The sequence below is a fragment of the Eulemur rufifrons genome, chromosome 28, assembly GCF_041146395.1.
Source record: "Eulemur rufifrons isolate Redbay chromosome 28, OSU_ERuf_1, whole genome shotgun sequence".
NCBI classification, from domain to species: domain Eukaryota; kingdom Metazoa; phylum Chordata; class Mammalia; order Primates; family Lemuridae; genus Eulemur; species Eulemur rufifrons.
Window position 1 is genome coordinate 65,410,722 of NC_091010.1, and position 22,224 is coordinate 65,432,945.

Genomic DNA, 22,224 nt, shown 5'->3' on the forward strand with positions numbered 1-22,224 from the left:
TTTTTTTTCTTGACAAGGGGTGGGTCTATATTTTCTAAATTTCCATGATTTGAGGTCAAATAACTCTTATAAACAGAAAAAATGTTAAAAATGATATATATTATTGTATCAATTAGTCCTTTATTCTTTGCTTCATTATATTAATACATTCTAATTCGTATTCTTAATCTAACTTTGCCAAATCTTAATAACTAAATATTAAAATGCTCGTTAAAAACTGATCATAAAAAAAAAACTTTACCGAAGGACAGATCTTTTAAACAGCATAATGCATTTTAATGCTGGAAAATGGGGCCCCTGTGTTTGGTACATGGTTATATACCCATATTTGTTTTTGAAAATTTTACATATGCTTAATTTTTTTTTTTTTTTTTTAAGGAGACAGAGCCTTGCTCCAACACCCAAGCTGCAGTGCAATGACACAGTAATAGCTCACTGCCGCCTTAAATGAGCCTCCTACCTCAGCCCCCCAAGTAGCTAGGACTGAAGGGGAGTGCCACCATGCCTGGCTAATTATTTATTTATTTTTTTTTCATAGAGACAGGGTCTTGCTATGGTGCCCAGGCTTGTCTCCAACTCCTGGCCTCAAGCGATCCTCCCTCCTTAGCCTCCCAAAAAGTGTGAGGATTACAGGCATGAGCCACCATGCCTGGCCTAAAATATAATAAAAATTTGCAAGAGAAAAATGGAGCTGTCTGGTGAATTTTCTAAGCCTAATTTTTTTAATGCCCTGAACTAATCCTACAGGATTGAAGTTATTATATTTCAATATACAATATACCAAAATATGAATAACAGTGGTTGAACTCCACTCAAGGCTAAGAAATTATTCTAATCATTTTAATCTCTATGCTTATGTGTTGGGGTTATTGACATTTTTCCATTTTTTTCCATAATGAATATAACGTACTTTTATACTAAGATAGGCTGTTATTGTTATTAATTCAGCAGTTATAATAAAATCAAGTCCCCTGGACATCAAATTAGAATACCCTAATATCTAGCAAATGATTTAAGTCAACCCTCACCAAAACAAATGATAACATAAAATGTTGATATAAATAGGGCCATCAAGGAAAAATGCACAATCCATTTCAACAGTTTCATGAAACATTTGCGTTTCAAATAAGGAAAGAAGGAAAGAACCTTAAAAGATTGGTGAAGTAAGCTTTATTCTACACAAAGGGAATATGGCAGCCAATCTGAGTAGCTAGGAACAAGACCGTCAGCAGTGATGCATGGCAGTGTATTCTGTTACTGTCCATATCTAACTCCAAATACTACTTTCCAAGAGACTCATGCCTAAAAATGTCTTCAGTTGTATATAATTATTTAACATTTCCTGTTATAACATTTTGCTTATTTAAATTCTGTATTTAGTTCTAAAACTGAACATAAAGAGTTTGCTCAACAGTTTTCAGACACAGACACATTTTTAAGCACTCTGTACCAGGCTAAAGTCTGTTCCTCATTATCAATGACAGACAAATATGTTTTTGTCTGCTGGTTCCAGGGGTAAAGAAGAACACCTGTATTTAAAAACCAGGAAAGGAACTTGCCCTACACAGTGAAACTTTAAGCATTTATTAAAACTGTCAAGCTTCAGGAAGAGGAAAAGGCTATCGGTATAGGGCCTCAACAGTTCTAAAGGAAACAAATTTAACACGGAAGATAATAAAATTAATGGCATGAAATAAAAGATAATAAATCACATATAATTCTTGTTTTCCAGAGGCAATGGTAATGAAGCCACAAGGTCAAATTTCAAGCCTCAAACACTTCAGGTTTTACATTATATAATCTGTCAAAGCCATTGAATGCACACAATAGGACATGTGTTAAGTGCTCTCCCAGCCTATTCCCTTAATACTGAAAAAAAAAACAAACTCTAAAATAAGGTATATGCAGTATGGTTATAAATAACAGTACACAGTAAACTGCTCTCTTAAGGTAATTAATTTCCCTTGTGACAACTGAGATTCAAAATGTAGACAAATATTTAATATCCTATCATTTACTTAAGACACCATCCTGGAAATTTTTCCAATTCTTTAAAAAAAATTAATATTAATCTGAAAAGAATTGTAAGGAAAAGTAAGGAAAAAAACAAGCATACACCTATAGATTCCCAAGACACTTTTCCAGAAATGCCTGTGCAATGCATGAATAAACTGGCAGAGAAAAATATTCCTTAATGTATGCAAGGAACAGTCTGCCAGAAAACCCAAAATATTTTGTGTATAGATTACAGATTCTCAATTCTCATAAGATCCCCACTTAGTAGACACAGTACTTATTACACATCATTAACAGGGCAAAAAAAGATCCTGCCTTGGCACCCTTGAAAAGGGCAGAGGATTTTCTCAAGAATAATAGGTAGTACTTCTGTCAATTCCCTACATTTTGATTCTGTGCAATGTTAAAAATAATCGTTCTAGGCCTGGAGTGGTGGCTCACGCCTGTAATCCTAGCACTCTGGGAGGCCGAGGCAGGAGGACCACTCGAGGTCAGGAGTTCGAGACCAGCCTGAGCAAGAGCGAGACCTCGTCTCTACTAAAAATAGAAAGAAATTAGCTGGACAACTAAAAATATATATAGAAAAAATTAGCTGGGCATGGTGGCGTATGCCTGTAGTCCCAGCTACTCAGAAGGCTGAGGCAGAAGGATTGCTTGAGCCCAGGAGTCTGAGGTTGCTGTGAGCTAGGCTGACGCCACGGCACTCTACTCAGGGCAACGGAGTGAAACTCTGTCTCAAAAAAATAATAATAATTGTTCTATATACTATGAAAACAAAAAGACAAATCCTACATACCTAAATGACCTCTAGAGCAAGATAGATAAACTATCTATAAAATTGAAACTCTCATCATGTAAGATTTTCAACAGTACTACCTTCCATTTGCATTACGGATTTGCCAATAAATCAGTGCACTGAAGTCAGAAGCATATGTGCTTTTTTGTTTGATTCTCTAAATAGAATGTATAGCTTAAATAAAAGATTGCATAGCTTAAATAAAGAACTTAAATTTTATAGGCTCATAAATTTTAGTACTTAACTGTGACGATTTCTTGGAAAAAATTTCAAAAGGTCTCTGGATGTCAACCAATGTTATTTTTCTGTGCTTTGCATATACAGTTAAAAGTTATTACCAAGGTCATTAACAGAGAAGAAAAGCAGGCAATTCCCACAAATAGAAAAGAAAAACACTGTAATGCCAAGGAGGGAAAGTAGTTCATGAAACCTGAAGTAAGCACATGTTTAAACATCATATAGTCATTTACCTTCACTGAATTCATTTAGCAGCTCTTCCTTGGTCCAATTACATGAGGTTATTAGAAAAAAGCCTTTTACTTTCAACACCCTGGAGAGAGATTTCACATATTGCTTCCTCTTCTCAACCGCATTGTCAGGATTAAGGCTTATGGCATCAAAAGTCCCTTTGTCAATACAAATATGAAATCCAGACAGCTTTGTGGAAAGATTCAAAAAGTCTTCTACCTATATTAAAAATCAACGTCTATGTGAGAACAATTAACACAGTCTTTACAGAATTTAAATAACAACCTATAAAAAGATTATAGATAAAAGAACTCATTATGATGGCATTTTATATATAATAAACATATTTTCAACTTTATAGCTAACTTTTATGAGCTTCGTTCCAAGATCATTAAAACCAAGATTAGTAAGAGAGACTGATAATGTTTCCTGGACATTCCAAATCTCTACAAATTTAAAACAAATCAAAGCCAGGCATACTGTCTAATAATACTAACACATTATGGAGCTCACAAGCCTGGTTTATGAAAAAGTTGTTTCTGTTGAAAAGTAAAATATTTGACATACTCTTCAAAATGACAAAATCTATTTGGAACTCAGGTCACTGGAAATAAGAGTTTTTTTCTGAGATGGAATATCGCTATGTTGCCTAGGTTAGACTTGCACTCCTATGCTTGAGCAATCCTCCCACCTCAGCTCCTGAGTAGCTGGGACTGTAGGCACATGTCACTTCACGTGGCTTCAGAAATATGATTTTTAATTTATATTCCTACTTCTGTAACCTAAAGTAAACATAGTAAATCAAAAGTTCTTTGGCCTTGACTCACCAGCTTATAAAGCTACTAATGTATATAATGAATGACATAAAACTTAAAAAATTAAGGGACTTTAAACTGTAATTACTTAACTTGGTAAATATGTACTTCAGATTTTTAACATTATACATTGGTAGCTAATTCATTTTAATAACTTGATACATTATAAGCATTTGAAATAGTGGTCTGCCTCAGTTTTATAAAATATTCACAATAACTTACCAACCAACTTAATTCTGAAATGTTACTTTGAAATATATAATTAGGCAATTAGCTCATGATTACTCACACAACTTAATAAAGTCACTGTAGTGTTTTATCTAAAACTCCTATGACTTAAAAATGTGGATATGATGTTTATTTATATTTGAAGATGGGTTTTTTTCCCTTCCCTCATGTCCAAAATATTCATTATTCCTGAAGCAAAGTAATGACTGCCATGCTGAAGAGCTAACTTTGGAGCTTTCTCATCCTAAATGCCTGTATAAAATTACTCATTTATTCAACAAATATTTGATGGACACCTATTGTGCAGATGCTTTTCAGACACTAGATATAACAGTAAACAAAACAGGAAAAGTCCCTATATGAGACTATACCTTATATTCTATAAAGGGAGAGAGAAACAATAAATAAGCTAAACAAATAATTTCAGATAAAATGCCATGAAGGAAATAAAAATGGAGTAATAAAACATTAAGTGATGGGGAAGAAAAATATTTTGGAAAAAACAGTCTGGAAAGCCTTCTCTAAGGTAATATTTGAGCAGAGATCTGAATAATGAGAATAAGCCAAACATGATAAGACCTGGGCAAGAATATTCTGGCCAGAAGACAGCAGATATAGACTCAAGAAGAACAAGCTTGACATGTTTCAGGAACAGAAAGCGAGCCAGTGTGAGAAAAGTATTGGTGAAACAAGAGGAAAGAGGTAAGAATGAGGGACTCTGTAAGGCTTTGTGTGGAGTTTAGATTGCATTCTGAATGCAATGGGGAAGCCAAAGGAGGACTGTGAGCAAGGAAATTTGATGAACCAATTTACATTTTAAAAGATCACTCTTGGCCCTGTGCGGTGACAGGAGCCTATAGTCCCAGCTACTCTGTAGTCCCAGCTACTCGGGAGGTTGAGGCAGGAGGATCACTTGAGTCCAGGAGTTTGAGGTTGCTGTGAGCTAGGCTGATGCCACAGCACTCTACCCAGGACAACAGAGTGAGACTCGGTCTCCAAAACAACAACAACAAAAAGATCATTCTGGCCACCCTATAGTAAATGGACATCAGGGCAAGAGTTGAAATAGGGAGGCAACATAAAAGGCTACTATAGTAGTTTAGACAAAAAATGACAGTGGTTTGGACTTCGCAGGGAACAGTGGAAATAACAAGGAATTCCTGATATAATTTGAAGATAAAACTAACAGAACTGGATACAGGATTTAAAAGAAAGAGAAGAATCAAGGAAGACTCCTTAGGTTTTAGGCTAGTGCAAGATGGTGAATGGTGGTGTTACTAATGGAGATGGGAAAAACTGGAAAAAGCAAGTTTGAGGAGGAAGCCAAGAGTTTCATTTTGGGCTAATTAAGTTGAAAGACTATTATTAGCTTTCCAAGTGGAACTTCAAAATAGAGAGTTTATAGGCATACCTCCGAGATATTGTGGGTTTGGTTCCAGACCAACACAATAAAGCAAATATCACAATAAAGCTAGAAACACAAATTTTTTGGCTTCCCAGTACATAAAAAAAATATGCTTATACTATACTATAGTCTGTCAAGCATGCAATAGCATTATCTCTAAAAATATATATATAATCTTAATTAAAAACTACTTTATCGCTAAAAAAAAAAAATGCTAACGGGCCAGGCGTGGTGGCTCATGCCTATAATCCTAGCACTCTGGGAGGCCGAGGTGGGAGGATCGCTTGAGGTCAGGAGTTCGAGACCAGCCTGAGCAAGAGCAAGACCCCGTCTCTATTAAAAATAGAAGAAAATAGCCAGTCAACTAAAAATAGAAACAAAAAATTTAGCCGGGCATGGTGGCTCGTGCCTGTAGTACCAGCTACTCAGGAGGCTGAGGCAGGAGGATTGCTTGAGCCTAGGAGTTTGAGGTTGCCATGAGCTACGCTGACACCACAGCACTCACTCTAGCCCGGGCAACAAAGCGAGACTTTGTCTCAAAAAAAAAAAAAAAAAAATGCTAACAATCATCTGAAACGTCTGTGAGTCACAAACTTTACACTGGTGCTTGGAGGGTCTTGCCTGGATGACAATGGCTGCTGACTCACCAGGGTGGTGGTAACTAAAGGTTCGGGTGCCTGTGGCAATTTTGTAAAATAAGACAACAATGAAGTCTGCCACATCCATTGACTCTTCCTTTCACAAAAGATCTCCCTGGAGCATGTGATATAGTTTGGTAGGATTTTATCCATAATAGAACTTCTTTCAAAATTACAGTCAATCCTCTCAAACCCCACCACTGCTTTATCAGCTTAGTTTATGTCCTATTCTAAATCCTTTGTTATCATTTGAGCCATGTTCACAGCATCTCCACTAGGAGTAGACCCTATCTCAAGAAACCATTTTCTTTGCTCATCCGTAAGAAGCAATGCCTCACCCATTCAAGTTTTATCATGAGATTGCAGCAATTCAATCCCATCTTCAGGCTCCACTTCTAATTCTAGTTCTCTTGCTATTTCTACCACATCTGCAGTTCCTTACTCCACTGAAGTCTGGAACCCCTTCAAGTCATTCAAAAGGGTTAGAATCAACTTCCTCCAAACGCCTATTCATGTTGATATTTTGACCTCCTCCCATGAATAATGAATGTTCTCTATGGCAGCGGTCCCCAACTTTTTTGGCGGTTTCATGGAAGACAATTTTCCATAGGGGGTGGGAGGAGTCGGACAGATCTCAGACGGTGATGCGAGCCATGGGGAGTGGCTATAAATACAGATGGAGCTTCATTAGCTAGCCCCACCCCATTCACCTCCTGCTGTGCAGTGGGGGTGAGGAGGATCCCCCCAACCTGAGATGGGGGTGTGGCGGAGCTCTGCTGACCTTACTGGTCCACAGCCCAGGGGTTGGGGATCGCAGCTCTCTGGCATCTAGAATGGTAAATCCAAAGGTTTCCAAAAGGTTTGAATTCCAAACAGTTTTCAATTTCCTTTGCCCAGATCCAGCAGAGGAAGTACTACCTATGACAGTTATATCCTTACAAAATGTATTTCTTACATAATAAGACTTGAAAGTCAAAATTACTCCTTGATCCATTATGGGCTGAAGAACAGATGTTGTGTTAGCAGGCATGAAAACAACATTAATCTCCTTCCACATCTCCATCAGAGCTCTTGGGTGAACATGTGCATTATAAAGGAGAAGTAATATTTTTAAAGGAATTTTTTCTTTTTGAGATAGCATCTAGTTCTTTCACCCAGGCTGGAGTGCAATGGCACGATAATAGCTCACTGCAACCTCGAACTCCTGGGCACAAAGGATCCTCCCTCCTGCCTCAGTCTTCATTTGTTTTGTTTTGTTTTGTTTTTTAACAGTTTACGTCTCAACAATTGGCTTAAAATATTCCATAAACCATGCTGTAAACAGTTGTGCTGTCATCCAGGCTTTGTTTTGTCTTTTTTTTTTTCTTTTTCAAGCTTTGTTATTCCATCTATAGAGCACAGGCAGAGTAAATTTAGCATAATTCTTGGAGGCCCTAGGATTTTCAGAATGGTAAATGAGCAATGGCTTCAACTTAGTCACCAGCTGCATTAGTCCCTAACAAGAGTGTCAGCCTGTCCTTTGAAACTTTGAAGCCAGGCACTGACTTCTCTCTAGCTATGAAGGTCCTAGATGAAATCTTCTTCCCATATAAGGCTGTTTCATCTACATTGAAAATCTGTTGTTTCATATCTTCATCAATGATCTTTGCTAGATCTTCTGGATAACTTGCTGTAGCTTCTACATCAGCACTTGCTGTTTCACCCTGCACTTTCATGTTATGGAGACAGCATCTTTCCTTAAACCTCATGGAACAATCTATGCTAACTTCAAACTTTTCTTCTGCAGCTTCTTCACCTCTCTCAGCCTTCATAAAACAGAAGAGAATTAGGGCCTTGCTCAGGATTAGGCTTTGGCTTAAGGGAATGTTGTGGCTGGTTTCATCTCCTATCCAGACCACTAAAACTTTCTCCCTATCAGCAAGGCTGCTCAGCTTTCTTATCATTCATGTGTTCACTGGAGTAGCATTTTTTTATTTCCTCCAACAACTTTTGCTTTGCATTTACAACTTGGCTAAATGTTTGGCACAAGAGACCTAGCTTTCGGGTTGTCTCAGCTTTCAACACGCCTTCCTCATTAAGCTTAATCATTTCTAGCTTTTGATTTAAATTGAGAGATATGTAACTCTTCCTTTCACTTGAACATGTAGAGGCCATTGTAGGATTACTAACTGTCCTAATTTCAATATTGTTATGTCTGATGGAATAGAGGCTTGAGGAGAGAGGGGGAGAGATGGAGGAAAGGCCAGTCACTAAAACAGTCAGAACACAAACAGTATTTGTCAATTAAGTTCTCCATCTCATATGGAAGCAGTTCCTGGCACTCCAAACAATTACAACAGTAACATCAAAGATTATTGATCAAAGATCACCATAACAGATAAATAATGAAAAACTCTGAAATATTGGGACAATTGCCAAAACGTAACACAGAAACACAAAGTGAAACCTTTGATTTGTCAAAAACACACTATCTGCAAAGTGCAATAAAGCAAGATATGCCTGTATATAGTGTCAGAGCTCAGAAGAGAGGCCTGGGCTAGAAATATAAATTTAGGAGTTATGAACTGAGAGATCATAGGACCCAAAAATAAACCTAAATGATTTTTGGTGACATTATACCACTCTATGCGCTTAATAAAACTTTTTGTTCTGGTTAATCCATGGTTAAGTATTATTTGTGTGTATTTGCAAACATCAGGGCAGTAGTGTATACACATACATACACAATAGTACGAAAAAATAATTTCCCCAAATCGACTAGATTACATTTTTAATAGTTATTTAAAAATATTTCAATTTGTATTATTTATAATCCCTAATTTACATAAGGGCAAAAGATGGCCAATTAATATACTTTAGAAACATTTAAATGTTATAATTCTAAGTAAAATACTATAATAGTATCAATAATAGTTACCTTCAACTTAATGTTAGATAAACCTTCTTTTTCTATAATATTTCCAGAAAGCTGAATTGCAGAGGGAGAATAATCAATTCCAGTAATATTAGAGAAACCAAATTTTGCCTACAGACAGAGAAATAATGTTAAACTTCAGTTTAAAAATAGTTTAATATAATGTTTTGCCTACAAATTATAATATAACTTCAGAACCGGGATAATTTTATTTTTGTTATAGAGCAAATAACATGTAATCCAATAATTCACAAAGTTTAAATTTCATTGTAAAATTGAAGTAGAAACCAAAAGTTTAAATTTATACAATGTGACAATTCATTTGCCATTATATTTGATTTCTTTTTCAAAAGGAAATTCATTTTCTCAAAGATAATGAAAATATATGTATAAGCCCTCAGGTGGAACAATGTATTAACTTCTGATACTGATATTCTCCAATGTTCAATTTGTCATAAATTTTACTTAACCCAATTAAATTATATGAATAAATCAAATGCATGTGTAATAAGTTACTGATTTTAAAATTTTTCCTTCAGTGTAATTATAAATTATGCAACTCTCCACCAGCCATGTGATTAACTACCTTACATTTGTATACTACTTTTTCATTTTTTAAATATTTCACACATTCCATTAGATCTTCACAAAAAACCTATAAGGTAAGCTGGGCAGATACTAATATCTCCAAAGAGTTAAAGAAAGCTCATTGGACTTAAAAGTTTTGCTGTTTACTAGCCATAAACCCACCTAGGGTGTGTGGAGCCTGTGGCAAAAGTATGGTAGCTTCTGGTCTTCACGCTACCCCTAACTATACTGACCATTTTTATTCTTATTTTTTAGTTCCTCTGTCTGGATAATTTCATATGCTGAACATTTTTAGACCTATGAGTCTAAAAATAATTTCAAAGGAAATATGAAAAACAAAATAAGTTGCAAAGTTCAATGTAGCCTGAAAATCCCTTGATGTTCTTCACCATTTACTAAATGGTCACTTTCTTCAAAACTTAACCTACTCCCATACCATCCATTGAGACTTACCCTAGACTTTTCAACCTTAAGTGACTGATTCCTAATCTAAACTCAAGTTTAGACTGTTCCCTGTGATTATTTTTATGTTTAATAAAAAGATTCAATATTCTCTTGTTTGATGCCAACCTCCTACCTTTGAGCTGTCTCCCTCCTCACTCCTTGAAATATTCGTTTTCTCCCCAGTTCCCTCAATTCATTCTCTGAGACTTAAAACCCAGGATAATTCTATTAACCGATTCTTGTCAGTTTCTTCTCCTATGCCTATTTATTCTTCTACTACAAATTATAAAAATCACATATAGATGTTTTGGGTTTCTAGAACAATCATTCAAAGCCTCAAACTATCCCCAAAGTTTTTCACACTCAATTTCTGACACCCAGTGAAAAATAAGCAGACATTCAAGGAAACAAAAACCAAAAACCAAGGGGAAAACTAAGTTAAAAACAGACCCCACAAGAGACTCAAATAAAACAATTGTCAGAAACCATTTTGAAACAACAGAGGGGCTGGGCATGGTGGCTCACTCCTGTAATCCTAGCACTTTGGGAGGCTAAGGCAGGAAGACTGCTTGAAGCTAGAGTTTGAGACTAGCCTGAGCAGCATAGTGAGATGCCCCTCTCTACAAAAACCAGAAAAATTAGCCAGGTATGGTGGCATATGCCTGTAGTCCCAGTTAGGGAGGCTAGAGCAGGAGGATCACTTGAGCCCAGGAGTTTGAGGTTGCTGTGAGCTATGATTGCATCACTGCACTCTAGTCTGGGCAACAGAGACAAATCCTGTCTCAAAAAAAAAAAAAAAAAAAAAAACAACACACAAACAAAAAAATGAAAAAACTGACCAGCCTGAGCAAGAATGAGACGCTGTCTCTACTAAAAATAGAAAAATTAGCCAGGCATGGTGGCACCCGCCTATAGTCCTAGCTACTTGGGAGGCTGAGGCAAGAGGATTGCTTGAGCCCAGGAGTTTGACACTGCAGTAAGCTATGATGATGCCATTGCACTCTGCTCAGGGAGACAGAGTGAGACTCTGTCTCAAAAAAAAAAAAAAAGAACCTGAATAAATGACAATAACAACTTGGAGAATTATGGTAGAGAACTGAAAACTGTAACAACCAAATAACAGAACTGAAAAATATAATCATTAAATTAAGAAATGCAAGAGTGGGCTTCATAGATTAGAGACAGTAAAAAAAGTTAGTGAAGAAAATATCCCCATTATACAGAGAATGACAAAAGGATGGAAAATTATAAACACAAAAAAAACATAAAAGAATTGCACAGAATATAAGATGTAACAATCATATAAGACGTAATGTGTGCATATATATCTAACATATACGTACACACACATAGTCATGTGTTCTTTAACAATGGGGATATGTTCTGAGAAATAAGTCATTAGGTGATTTCATCTATGAGCAGCAAAGAATAAGTGTACTTACACAAACCTAATGGTATATATAGTCTACTCTACACCTAGGATATATGGTATAAGCCAATTGCTCCTAGGCTACAAATCTATACCACACATTACTGTACTGAATACTGCAGGCAACTGTAATACAATGGTAAGTGTATCTAAACATATCTAAACATAGTGAAGGTACAGTAAAAATATAGTATCATAATCTTATGGGACCACCATCATATATGCAGTCCATCAGCTAAACCTTATATTTTGTATAAAAATTAATTCAAAAAGGATCATAAATCCAAATTTATATTATAAAATTACAAAATGTTTAGAGGAAAAGAGAAGGGAAAAGGAAATTAATTATTAGAAGGGAAAAGCAATGAATTATTAGACATGACACCAAAAGCACAATACATAAAAGACAAACTCAATAAATTGGACTTCATCAAAATTATGAACTTTTGTTCTAAGAAAAATCCTGGGAAAGTGAAAAAAAAAAGCTACAGACTAGGAGAAAACACTTATAATCACATATCAGAGAAAGGACTTGTATCCAGAATATATAAAGAAGTCCCAAAATTCAACAGTAAGAAAATAACCAACCAATTTAAAAATGGGCAAAAAACATGAATAGAAATTTCAATGGAGGATATACAGATGGAAAATAAGCACATCAAACCATGTTCAGCATCATTCGCCATAACAGAAATATGAATTAAAACCATGATGAGATGTCACTATATACACATGAGAATGGTTAAAATAAAAAATACTAACAATTCCAAGAGCCAGCAAGGACCCGGACCAACTGGAACTATCACATATTGCTCATGTACATAAAAAACAGGAATACAAAACGGTACAACCACTCAGAAAAATGGTTAGGCATTTTCCAATAAAGTTAAACATGTATTATACTAGAGAAAGCAAACTAATGTTAATATAAAAATCTGTATGCAAATGTTTATAACAGCTTTATTCATAATTGCCAAACTCGGCAGCAATCCAAATATCCTCCAACAAGTAAATGGATGAACAAACTGAAAAGTCCATAAAACAGAATACTCTTCAGCAATAAAAAGTATTGACTACTGATACATACAAAAATGTGGATGAACCTCAAAAGCATTATGCTAAGTGAAAGAAGGCAATTTAAAAAGGTTATATACTGGCTGGTCCAATAGTAGTAAGTTATCAGAACTTATTAATATTAGTGTCACTAAAGTTGGTATACAACCCCCCACTGCTAAATTTGACTGGCATAAAATAAAATAAAATAAAATAGTTATATACTACATGATTCCATTGTATAGGACATTCTCCAAACCACAAAACTAGTGATGGGAAACAGATCAGTGGCTGGCAGGGTAAATGATGTGGCATGAGACGGCATGAGAGAGTTTTCTGGATGGAACTATTCTGTATCCTGACTGTGGTGGTGATTGCATGAGTCTCTACGTGAGTTAAAATTCATAGAATTGTATGTTTAAAAAAAAAAGTATTTTACTATATATTAATTTTTGAAAGTTTAACAGAAAATTATGAACTTCATAGCAATTAAATTTGAAAATTTAGATAAAACAGATAAATTTCTTGAAAAACACAAAACTGACTCAAAAAGAAATAGAATCTGAATAGTCTTAAATCTATGAAAACTGAATTCATAATTTAAACCCTACAAAGAAAACTCCACATCCAGAGCATGTCACTTTGAATTCTTCCAAACATTTAAGAAACAAAGCCAATCTTACAGAAATTCTCCTCAAGAATAAAAAGACACTTCCCATCTTGTTTTATGAGGCCAGCATAACCTTGATGGAAAAACCTTACAAGAAAATTACAAGTAACAAAAACTACTGGCCAATCTCTCTCATAAAGCTATACAAAATCCTAAACAAATCAGGCCAGGCACAGTGGCTTACGCCTGTAATTCCAGCACTCTGGGAAGCCGAGGCGGGTGGATCATTTGAGCTCAGGAGTTCAAGACCAGACTGAGTAAGAGCGAGACCCCGTCTCTACTAAAAAATAGAAAGAAATTAGCTGGACAAGTAAAAATATATAGAAAAAATTAGCCGGGCATGGTGGCACATGCCTGTAGTCCCAGCTACTTGGGAGCCTGAGGCAGAAGGATTGCTTGAGCCCAGGAGTTTGAGGTTGCTGTGAGCTAGGCTGATGCCATGGCACTCTAGCTCAGGGAACAGAGTGAGACTCTGTCTCAAAAAAAAAAAAAAAATATATATATATATATATATATATATATATATATAACCAAATCAAATCCAACATGATATTAAAAAAAAACCCACAATCAAAATTGGTTTACTCTGGGAACGGAAGTCTGTTTGAACATTTATCAATCAATCACTAAAATTCTCTGTAAAAATGTCAATTTAAAAAAATTGAAGATCCTACCTTAAAAAAAAAATTGAATTTCAATAGAATCAAGAAAAATCATCTGGTCATCTCAATAGATAGCAAAGAAAGCAAATGATTGAATTCAACATTTTTTCATGATCAAAAACTCTTAACAAATTAGGAATAGAAGAAAACTTCCTCAATCCAATAAAGACTATCTATAAAAACCCACAACTAACATCACTGGTGAAATATTAGGTTTCCCCTTATAATAGGCTATGTTACAATGCTATCTGCCTTCACAATTTCTATTCAATATTGTACTAGAGAGTACATAGCATTTTAATAAACAAGATAATGATTAGAATAGAATAAACTATTATTTGCACACAACATTGCTGTATATACAGAAAGTCCAAAAGCACCTATAAATAAACTATAAGAATATGTGACTTAATAGATATAAGATCAACATAAAAATATATTATATTTCTATATACTAGCACTAAACTATCAGAAAATGAAATTTTAAAAAGCACAATAACAATTGCAACCAAAAAAACAAACATCTAGGAATAATTCTAACAAAAGATAGGTAACATGGCTAAAGAGGAGACTACAAAATATTACTGAGAGAAAATAAAGACCTAAATAAGTGGAGAAATACATCATGTTTACAGATTCAGAGACGCAATACCATAAAGATATAAATCCTTCCCAAATTGATCTATAGATTCAATGCATCCCAATCAAAATCCCAATTATTTTTTTAATTTGGAAAATGATAATTTAAATAAAGAGCTAATCACCAATAGCAGAGACAACACTGAGAAAGAGATCAAAGTTGGATAACTTACACTAATGGAAGTATGAAGACTTATAAAGTGGAAGTAATTAGCAAAATTTGGTATTGGCACAAAGATAAAGACCTAAAGGAATAGAATCCAGAAACAGACCCAAACATTAAAATTGAAGAACTTCTATTCTTTAAAAGTTTCTATTGTAAAAGTCAAAGGGCAAGCCACAGATAGTATGAAGACATTTGCAATACAAAGGTCATGTATCCAGAATATATAAAGACCTCCTACAAATCAATAAGAAAAAGACAGGCAAACCAATTTTTAAATGGGCAAAAAACTTGAACAGGCATTTCACAAAAAAGAATACCCAAATACCCAAAAAGCATATGAAAATATGCTCAACATCAGTAATCTTAAGAGTAAAACCATGATATACCACCTATCGGAATTGCTGAAATTGTATACACTAACAAGACCAAGTGTTGGCAAGAATGTGGAACAACTGGAATTCTTATACACTGCCAATGAGAGTCTAAACTGTTGGGATCATTTTGGGAAACTGGCAGTATTCCTAATAACCCAGTACTGGAAACAGTCCAAAGGTCCATCAACAGCAGAATGAATGAAGGAATGAATGAATAGGCAAACAACTGTGATAGATTCATATAATGAAATACTATACCACCATGAAACAAAGCAATCTAATACTATATACAACATGAATGAATACAGATAAACCTCACAAATCCACGTTCAGCAAAAGAAGCTGAATCAAAAAACTAATTGTGTACCCAATGACTCCATGATACCATTTATATTAAGTGAAAAACAAGCAAAACTCAGCCTGAACAACATAGTGAGACCCCATTTCTACAAAAAATAGAAATATTAGGGGCATATGCTTGTTGTTCTAGCTACTCAAGAGACTAAGTCAGGAGGATCGCTTGACCCCAGGAGTTTGAGGTTGCAGTGAGCTATGATGACACCACTGCACTCTAGCCTGGGTGACAGAGCAAGACCCTATCTCAAAAAAAAGAAAAAAAAAAGAATCTATAGGCAAACTATTAGTGCCAAAAAATCATTAGTCTCTAAAAGTAAACTATTAAAACCCAAAGAATCTACAGATAAACAACAGAATGAATAAACAAAACTGTGGTATAATTGTACAAAGGAACCCCATACAGCAATATACATGAATAACCTACTGCTTCAACCACTTGAGTAATTCTCACAGAATGTTGAATGAAAGACACCAGAAATAGCACAAACTGAAGAGTTCCATTTATACATTTAAAAACAGACAAATTAATTTATGATGTTAAAACTCATCTTGCTTCACGGCTAGTGGATAGTAATTACTTTTACACGAGAAGCAGGAAGTAAAGATTGGTAGGGGGTTCAAATGGAGTTTCTAGAGTTCTGTAATATTCTACATCTTGACCAGGGTGAGTGTTATGTGGGTGCACTCACGTCATGATAATTCATTGAGCTGCATACTTCTGATTTGTGCACTTTAATGTACATATGTTATACGTCAATGTTTCAAAAGAGTTTATTACAAATTTTTCTAATCACATTCCACTGCTTAAAACACTGTAATGGCGCTCCATAACCTAAAAACAAAACAAAATCTAAGCTCTTAAGCATGGCCAAATATGATATGGCTCCTACCTTTAACTTAATCCTCATCTCTGTCCATCCCCCACATATACTTAATATTCCAGGACATGATATTCTGCTTCAACCTTTCTGCCTTTAGATATTGTTTCCACTGGTTGAAATTCTCTCCCTCTTTACACTCTACCTGGTCACCACACACTGCCCCTGAAATTTCCACCCGACTTGGATACTAACCCCGCCAGGATCCTTCTGTATCCTTCTATCCAAAAGTTTATCACTTCCCTTTCTATATTCAGTCAATTTATCACATGCATCAAGCTATAGCATAACTGTCTATCCATACTCTATTGTCCTGTAAATAATTCAAGCACAAGGTCTAAATTTTCATGTTGCCAATGCCTAACATGAGACTTGGCATGTGGTAGCCACTCAACAAATTTCACTCTTACATATATTTCCTTACTAATTAGACTGTAAAAACGACCTAGGATGAAGACTAAGTCTTATACTTCCTCCACAGCATATACCATAGAAATGAGTACACTACAGGGATACAACAATGATGGTTTAGCTAGTAGTGGAACCTGTATCAAAAGTTAATTCCATGGACAAATGCTCTTTTTAAACCATATGCTCACCCAAGATAAGGTATATATGTCCTACTGAAATTGCAAAAGGTTCCTTTTATACATACAGATTTCCAGAGTTTTAAGCTAGAAGAAACCAATAGAGATCTCTTAGTCAAAACCCTTAGGAAAGCACTGAAGCCAAGAAAAATTAAGTGGCTTGTTCAAAGTAAAAGCTATAACCTGAAGGGCCAAAACTAGGATTCAATCCCTTGGCTTCTCATTTAGTGTTCTTACAATCCATGCACCCTCCCTTTTGTACCATCTGACTTCTCCAAGTATGACTGCTTTACTATTTTATATTTAGATGGTTAATATCCTCAATTTCATTTTAAACTTTGTTTCTAAGAAACAAATACTAAAAGTACCAACAAGTTCAACCAGGAAAACACCATTTCCAGTTCCAATATCAAGCACTGAAGCATCCAATGGAATCTTGTGTTTCTGCATCCACCTTATTAGTCGACTCATACTCTCTTCTCCAAACCTGTTAGAGAGGTTAATCAAATGACAGAGGATTACAAAGCAAAACTCACAACTATATTCCATTTAAGCTGTTTATACCATATGCTCAAAGTCTTGTTTAAAAGTAAGAATGTCTGTGACTACTTAAGCTTTGTCTCTACTGTTATTCAGGAGAAAATGCCTCCAGGAATACAGAGAATAGACAAAGTCAATATGTTACTTACTAATGTTTCTCTACATCAGCATTAACATTTAAACATGTTGGAGGCTCAAAATTTTATTGCTTATTGAAAATGGACAACTACAGGATAAGAGTGCTTTCCTAATATTCTCATGAAATTTAAATCTGAGTTATTCAAAGAGAAATACTTTAAATCTACCTGCTAAAGCCAGACTCAATCCAGGGTTCCCAAGATTTTTAGACTGTCTTTCTTTGGGTATAAGCACTTAAAAAATGTATATATGTGTGTGTGCATATATGTATACACTTAACACACACACGCATACAATCTTCTGGATAATAATTTGATTTTTTTCTCTAACTCACCAGATTTCTCCTGTATCTCCATATTCTTGAAAAGTTCGCAGTTCTCTCTCATAGACAGCATCCCAACTGTGTAAACAATGAAATGCGAAGTGAGATTCTTGAATTAAACTGTATTATGAATTAAATGTATATTTCAACACATATAATGTAATGCATACATTACACAGCTATTTAAGACAGAAGTTTAAAACATTATTAGTGTTATCAACAAGTGCACATAGCTCGATCTTTCAACGTCCTTGGCTTAAAAGAATGAAAGACGTGGGCAAGCAGAATAAGTTTATACTATACATCTAAAGCACTTAGAACAAAATCTGACCCGTAACAAATGCTACATAAGCTTCAGCCTAAAAAATACAAAGAGACGTTTGTCCAAGGATCTCTATGTCCCAGACCTAAGTCCAAAACTTGATGAGACATGCATAGAGTTATTAGTGCACATTTGATCTCAAATGTGCACACACATCTGAGACCTGTACAGTGGTTGCTCACGATGGAACTCACCAAAGATAAGATCTGCTTAAAGGCTAAGTTTAAGATTTAAGTCTTAAGCCCGTTTCTTTCCTGTGCTATTTGTTTCTGCCTTTTACTGTCTTCTAGACCTCCAGTCAGATTTTCTCCTAATCCTTTTAAGCACAGTTTCCCCCACTATCATTTGCCCTCTCTTCTACACCCTCTCCAGAATCCCTGCTCGCCCTCACCTGTCCAAGTTATCTCTCATCCTAACCGTTCCCCACAGCCATTCATTCATCCATCTATCAATTCATTAAATAACTACTGAGCATCTGTTTTAGGTCAGATCGCTTTCTCTTACCCCAAAATGCTCCAGTATGTCCTCGCTCCCTCTTCAAATCATCCTCCATCCCACCCCTTCCAGCTCCCCATCCCTACCCTCCTACCCTTAGCCTTTTCAGCTCTCAGGCGGCATTTCTCGCCTGCCCCCCACCCCCATCTCTTACCCTTGCCCACCAGCCCCATTCGCCTGCCCCGCCCACTCTCCCTTCCAGTCCCTCATGTTCAAGACCCCTAAAAGGCCTCCCCAAGAGCTTCAAAGCCCATCCCGCAGCCCCCGGCCCCTTAGGCTCCAATCCCTTGAAACATCGGTTAACCGCCCCAGGGTGGCCACTGGGGATTCCATCCTTTCAAATCCCCTCTAACTCCCCCCCGAGGCAGCCCTTCAGGCTTCATCCCGTCATGCCCCCAACGATCTCCCCTCCCCCGGAGTCTCCGGGTCCCCACCCCGTCATCCCCTTCCCGGGGTTCAGGCAGGGCAGCGCCGCTCACCCTCCCTTGCCCTACGCCACACTCACTGCTCGCGGGTCCCCAGCGCGGACGGGACAAAACCATCCTCCAAGGGACCGCCCTCAGCGGACCCCACCGTCACCGCAGCGCCACCGCTGCCGTCTGCGCCCGCGCTCATCTCGCCCCGCGTCCTGGACGGCCGTTGGGGCCGCCATAGAGACGTGGCGCGGGCAGAGCGGACGTGCCGGCTGGCGCCTCTAGGTGGCGGGAGGCCGCTTCTCTACTGCTCCGGGCTGCGCGCAGGGCGGGCCGAGGGGCTGAAGAGCCGCGGCTACTGCGCTCGTCAGGGTGTCCCGCATAGACGTGCGCCGGGCAAAGCCTCGCCTCCCCACTGCGCCCTCCAGCCAGCGATAGACGTACCCCCTCGGTCGAGGTCTGAGTGCTACTGTATTTGGGAACTGCTGTTTGTAAGGGACAACTCAAGGTACTGCGTGTTGGAAATGGGCTGGCGGTGGGGAAGCCACTGTGGAGACCTGAAGCCGGCACCGCCCGACCGAAACGCACAAATCGCCGCCTCTCCCCACATTGTGGGCAGCGCTGGGGAGGGGGTGGACAGACCATCGCATTATTGGGCTTCCCGGCAAGGAGGCCAGTTTCATCTGTGGCTGGTCTTCTGACTTGAAAATAGCATTCTGGCCTTTTCTGACTTGATGTCATCAGTGGACGTGGGAATTTACGCCTAGGGAAAGGAATGCCCTACGACTCCCCACAGCACGCCAACCACCGCGATCTGTGTGTGGTGGAAGAAAGAGTAATAAAGTGAGGGTCAGGATGCTTGGATAAGTCTCAGCTCTGCCTCGAACCAGGCGCCTGGCCTTGTCTCAGTCTCTGTGTGCTTCAGCTTCCTTACTGCACCACGCTCAAAACAGATAGTGACTTGTTCTACAAGATCGCTGCCAACCCAAGAACCTGAGATTGCATCTGCCTGTATTGATCTCCCTCCCTGCCTTTGGTAGTTCTGCGGGATAATGCAAAAGATCTTATGGCCAAAGATCTGGGTATTTTCTGTAGTAGCAATGAAATATTGGTGGTCCAATATCCTAGATAAGGACCGCAGAGGCCCATAGCAAGACTGCCTTCCAACTAAAAGGAATGTTTCCTAGGCCACGTTTCTGTTGACTGAGCAAGCAGAAACCCAATTATAATGCAAGTCCCCAGAGGTAAACGGCATCAACTGTTGCATTTCCAACTCACAGAAATTCTGCTTGGAACCAAATGCACATCTCCTCCTATACATGGTGTTCCAAGATCTTCAGGCAACCACTAGTGAGAGGATAAAGTAAAAGGCAGATGGGAATCCATGTAAGATCTTCAGGCAACCATAGTGACAGGATAAGGTAAAAGGCAGATGAGAATCCATGTGCATAGTGATTAAAGAACTCAAGAAAGAGCGTAAGTAACCTTATTACAGAGCAATAAAACCACCGGATGTCATGGCCAATTAGTGCAGCCCTGGGCCGGTGGTTGTTTTGATCTTTTCTAGACTCTAGATGCTAGAGAAAGCAAGCTTGAGTGTGACCGAGTGGATCTTAAAAAGTTTTAGGTTCTAATTAAGAAGCACCCATGAAAGATAAGCCTGTCTTCAACCTGGTGTGTTGCCAACACTTAAGATGTTTTTGCTATGTGTGATGAAAGCTATAAACAGTCGTTGGTATGGAGCCCTGGAAAAACCCAGGGTTTATACAGAGTTCCTTCTCTGGCTCCAAGCAGGATTACTCTGGCTGTTTAGTCCTGAGGGCTGTGTGGGGCACCACCTCTGATCACCCAGGGTGATGAGATTCTTGGTAGGGGGTGGAGAAGCTCTGAGCAGAATTGCCCAAAACCAGGGAGAAGCAGGAAAGTGCCAAGGAACACAGTCCCTCCCAGTCACTGAGTGCTCATTACATGAGGCAGGAAGGAGATTGTGAGCACTCCAGGTTTCCTATCTCCTTCTCACTCTTCCGATCCCTGCAGCCTGGCACCTTACTCACTTACAACTCCTCTGAAACTGTGCTTCCAATAGTTCTCAAACACTTCCCGATTAGCAAACCCAACGGTCAAGTTCTAGGCTTTTACCTTCCTACACCCTGCAGCTATCAACATAGCTGAGCACATCCTCCTTGAAAGTCCCTTCTTATTTTCCCACCACCTCCTGCTAAGTGAGCCTTTTAAAAAGGGAGCTAGGCACCTGGCTCTGGAGTTGAACTGCCAGGTTTTGAGCCCTGGCCTCACTATGTGTGACCATGAGTAAGTTCCTTAACTTCTTGGGGCACAGTTTGCCCATCCTTAAAACATCCTTAGAAGGATAATAATAGCACCTGTCACATAAGGAACCTGTAGAAAGTAAACAAGGTCATTCCTGTAAAACCCTGTCTATATGGCACATCATAAATGCTCAATAAATGTTAGCTCGGCTTCTTCAACTCGAAAATGGAATTTAAAATGAGTCTACTTTAGAGAGTTATTAGGAAGATTAGATAAGTTAATACACTGTACATGTAAAAGGGCTTAGAACAGAGCCTGACATATAGTCTGTATTCAATAAATATTAGCTATATTGTTCTTATTCTTAGTGACTTCCTATTCCAACCTCTTGCCTGTGCTCTAGATTTTTATTGCAGCTGCCTGGATGTTCCTTGTTACAGTAAACCAAACCCACTTGCACTACCTTCCCCTCCACCCCATGCCTCCAAACCCTTTCTTCCCTGTGTTTCCAGTCATTTGGTCCCTGACCATCTACACTGTGTGCCAAAGCAGAGCATCATCCTTGTCTGTTCCTCCCTGCACAGCTCCTCTTGGTCTCC

General features: G+C 37.8%; 1 protein-coding gene across 2 annotated transcripts in view; it reads right to left on the minus strand.

Moving 5' to 3' along the window:
• The window catches only part of LOC138376182 (protein FAM53B), a 145,976-nt gene extending 126,417 nt beyond the window's left edge, over window positions 1-19,559 (minus strand). Inside the window, exons 1-5 of one of the 2 annotated variants that reach the window (XM_069460231.1) lie at window positions 19,450-19,559; window positions 18,140-18,205; window positions 17,500-17,614; window positions 9,284-9,391; window positions 3,283-3,499 (exon numbers count right to left, since the gene is read on the minus strand). In XM_069460231.1, the coding sequence (XP_069316332.1) occupies window positions 3,283-3,499; window positions 9,284-9,391; window positions 17,500-17,614; window positions 18,140-18,205; window positions 19,450-19,559 (616 nt within the window). Of the gene's footprint in view, window positions 1-3,282; window positions 3,500-9,283; window positions 9,392-17,495; window positions 17,615-18,139; window positions 18,206-19,449 lie in introns of those variants that run through there. The other variant, XM_069460232.1, reaches the window with a different exon arrangement.
• Window positions 19,560-22,224: the final 2,665 nt, after the last annotated feature.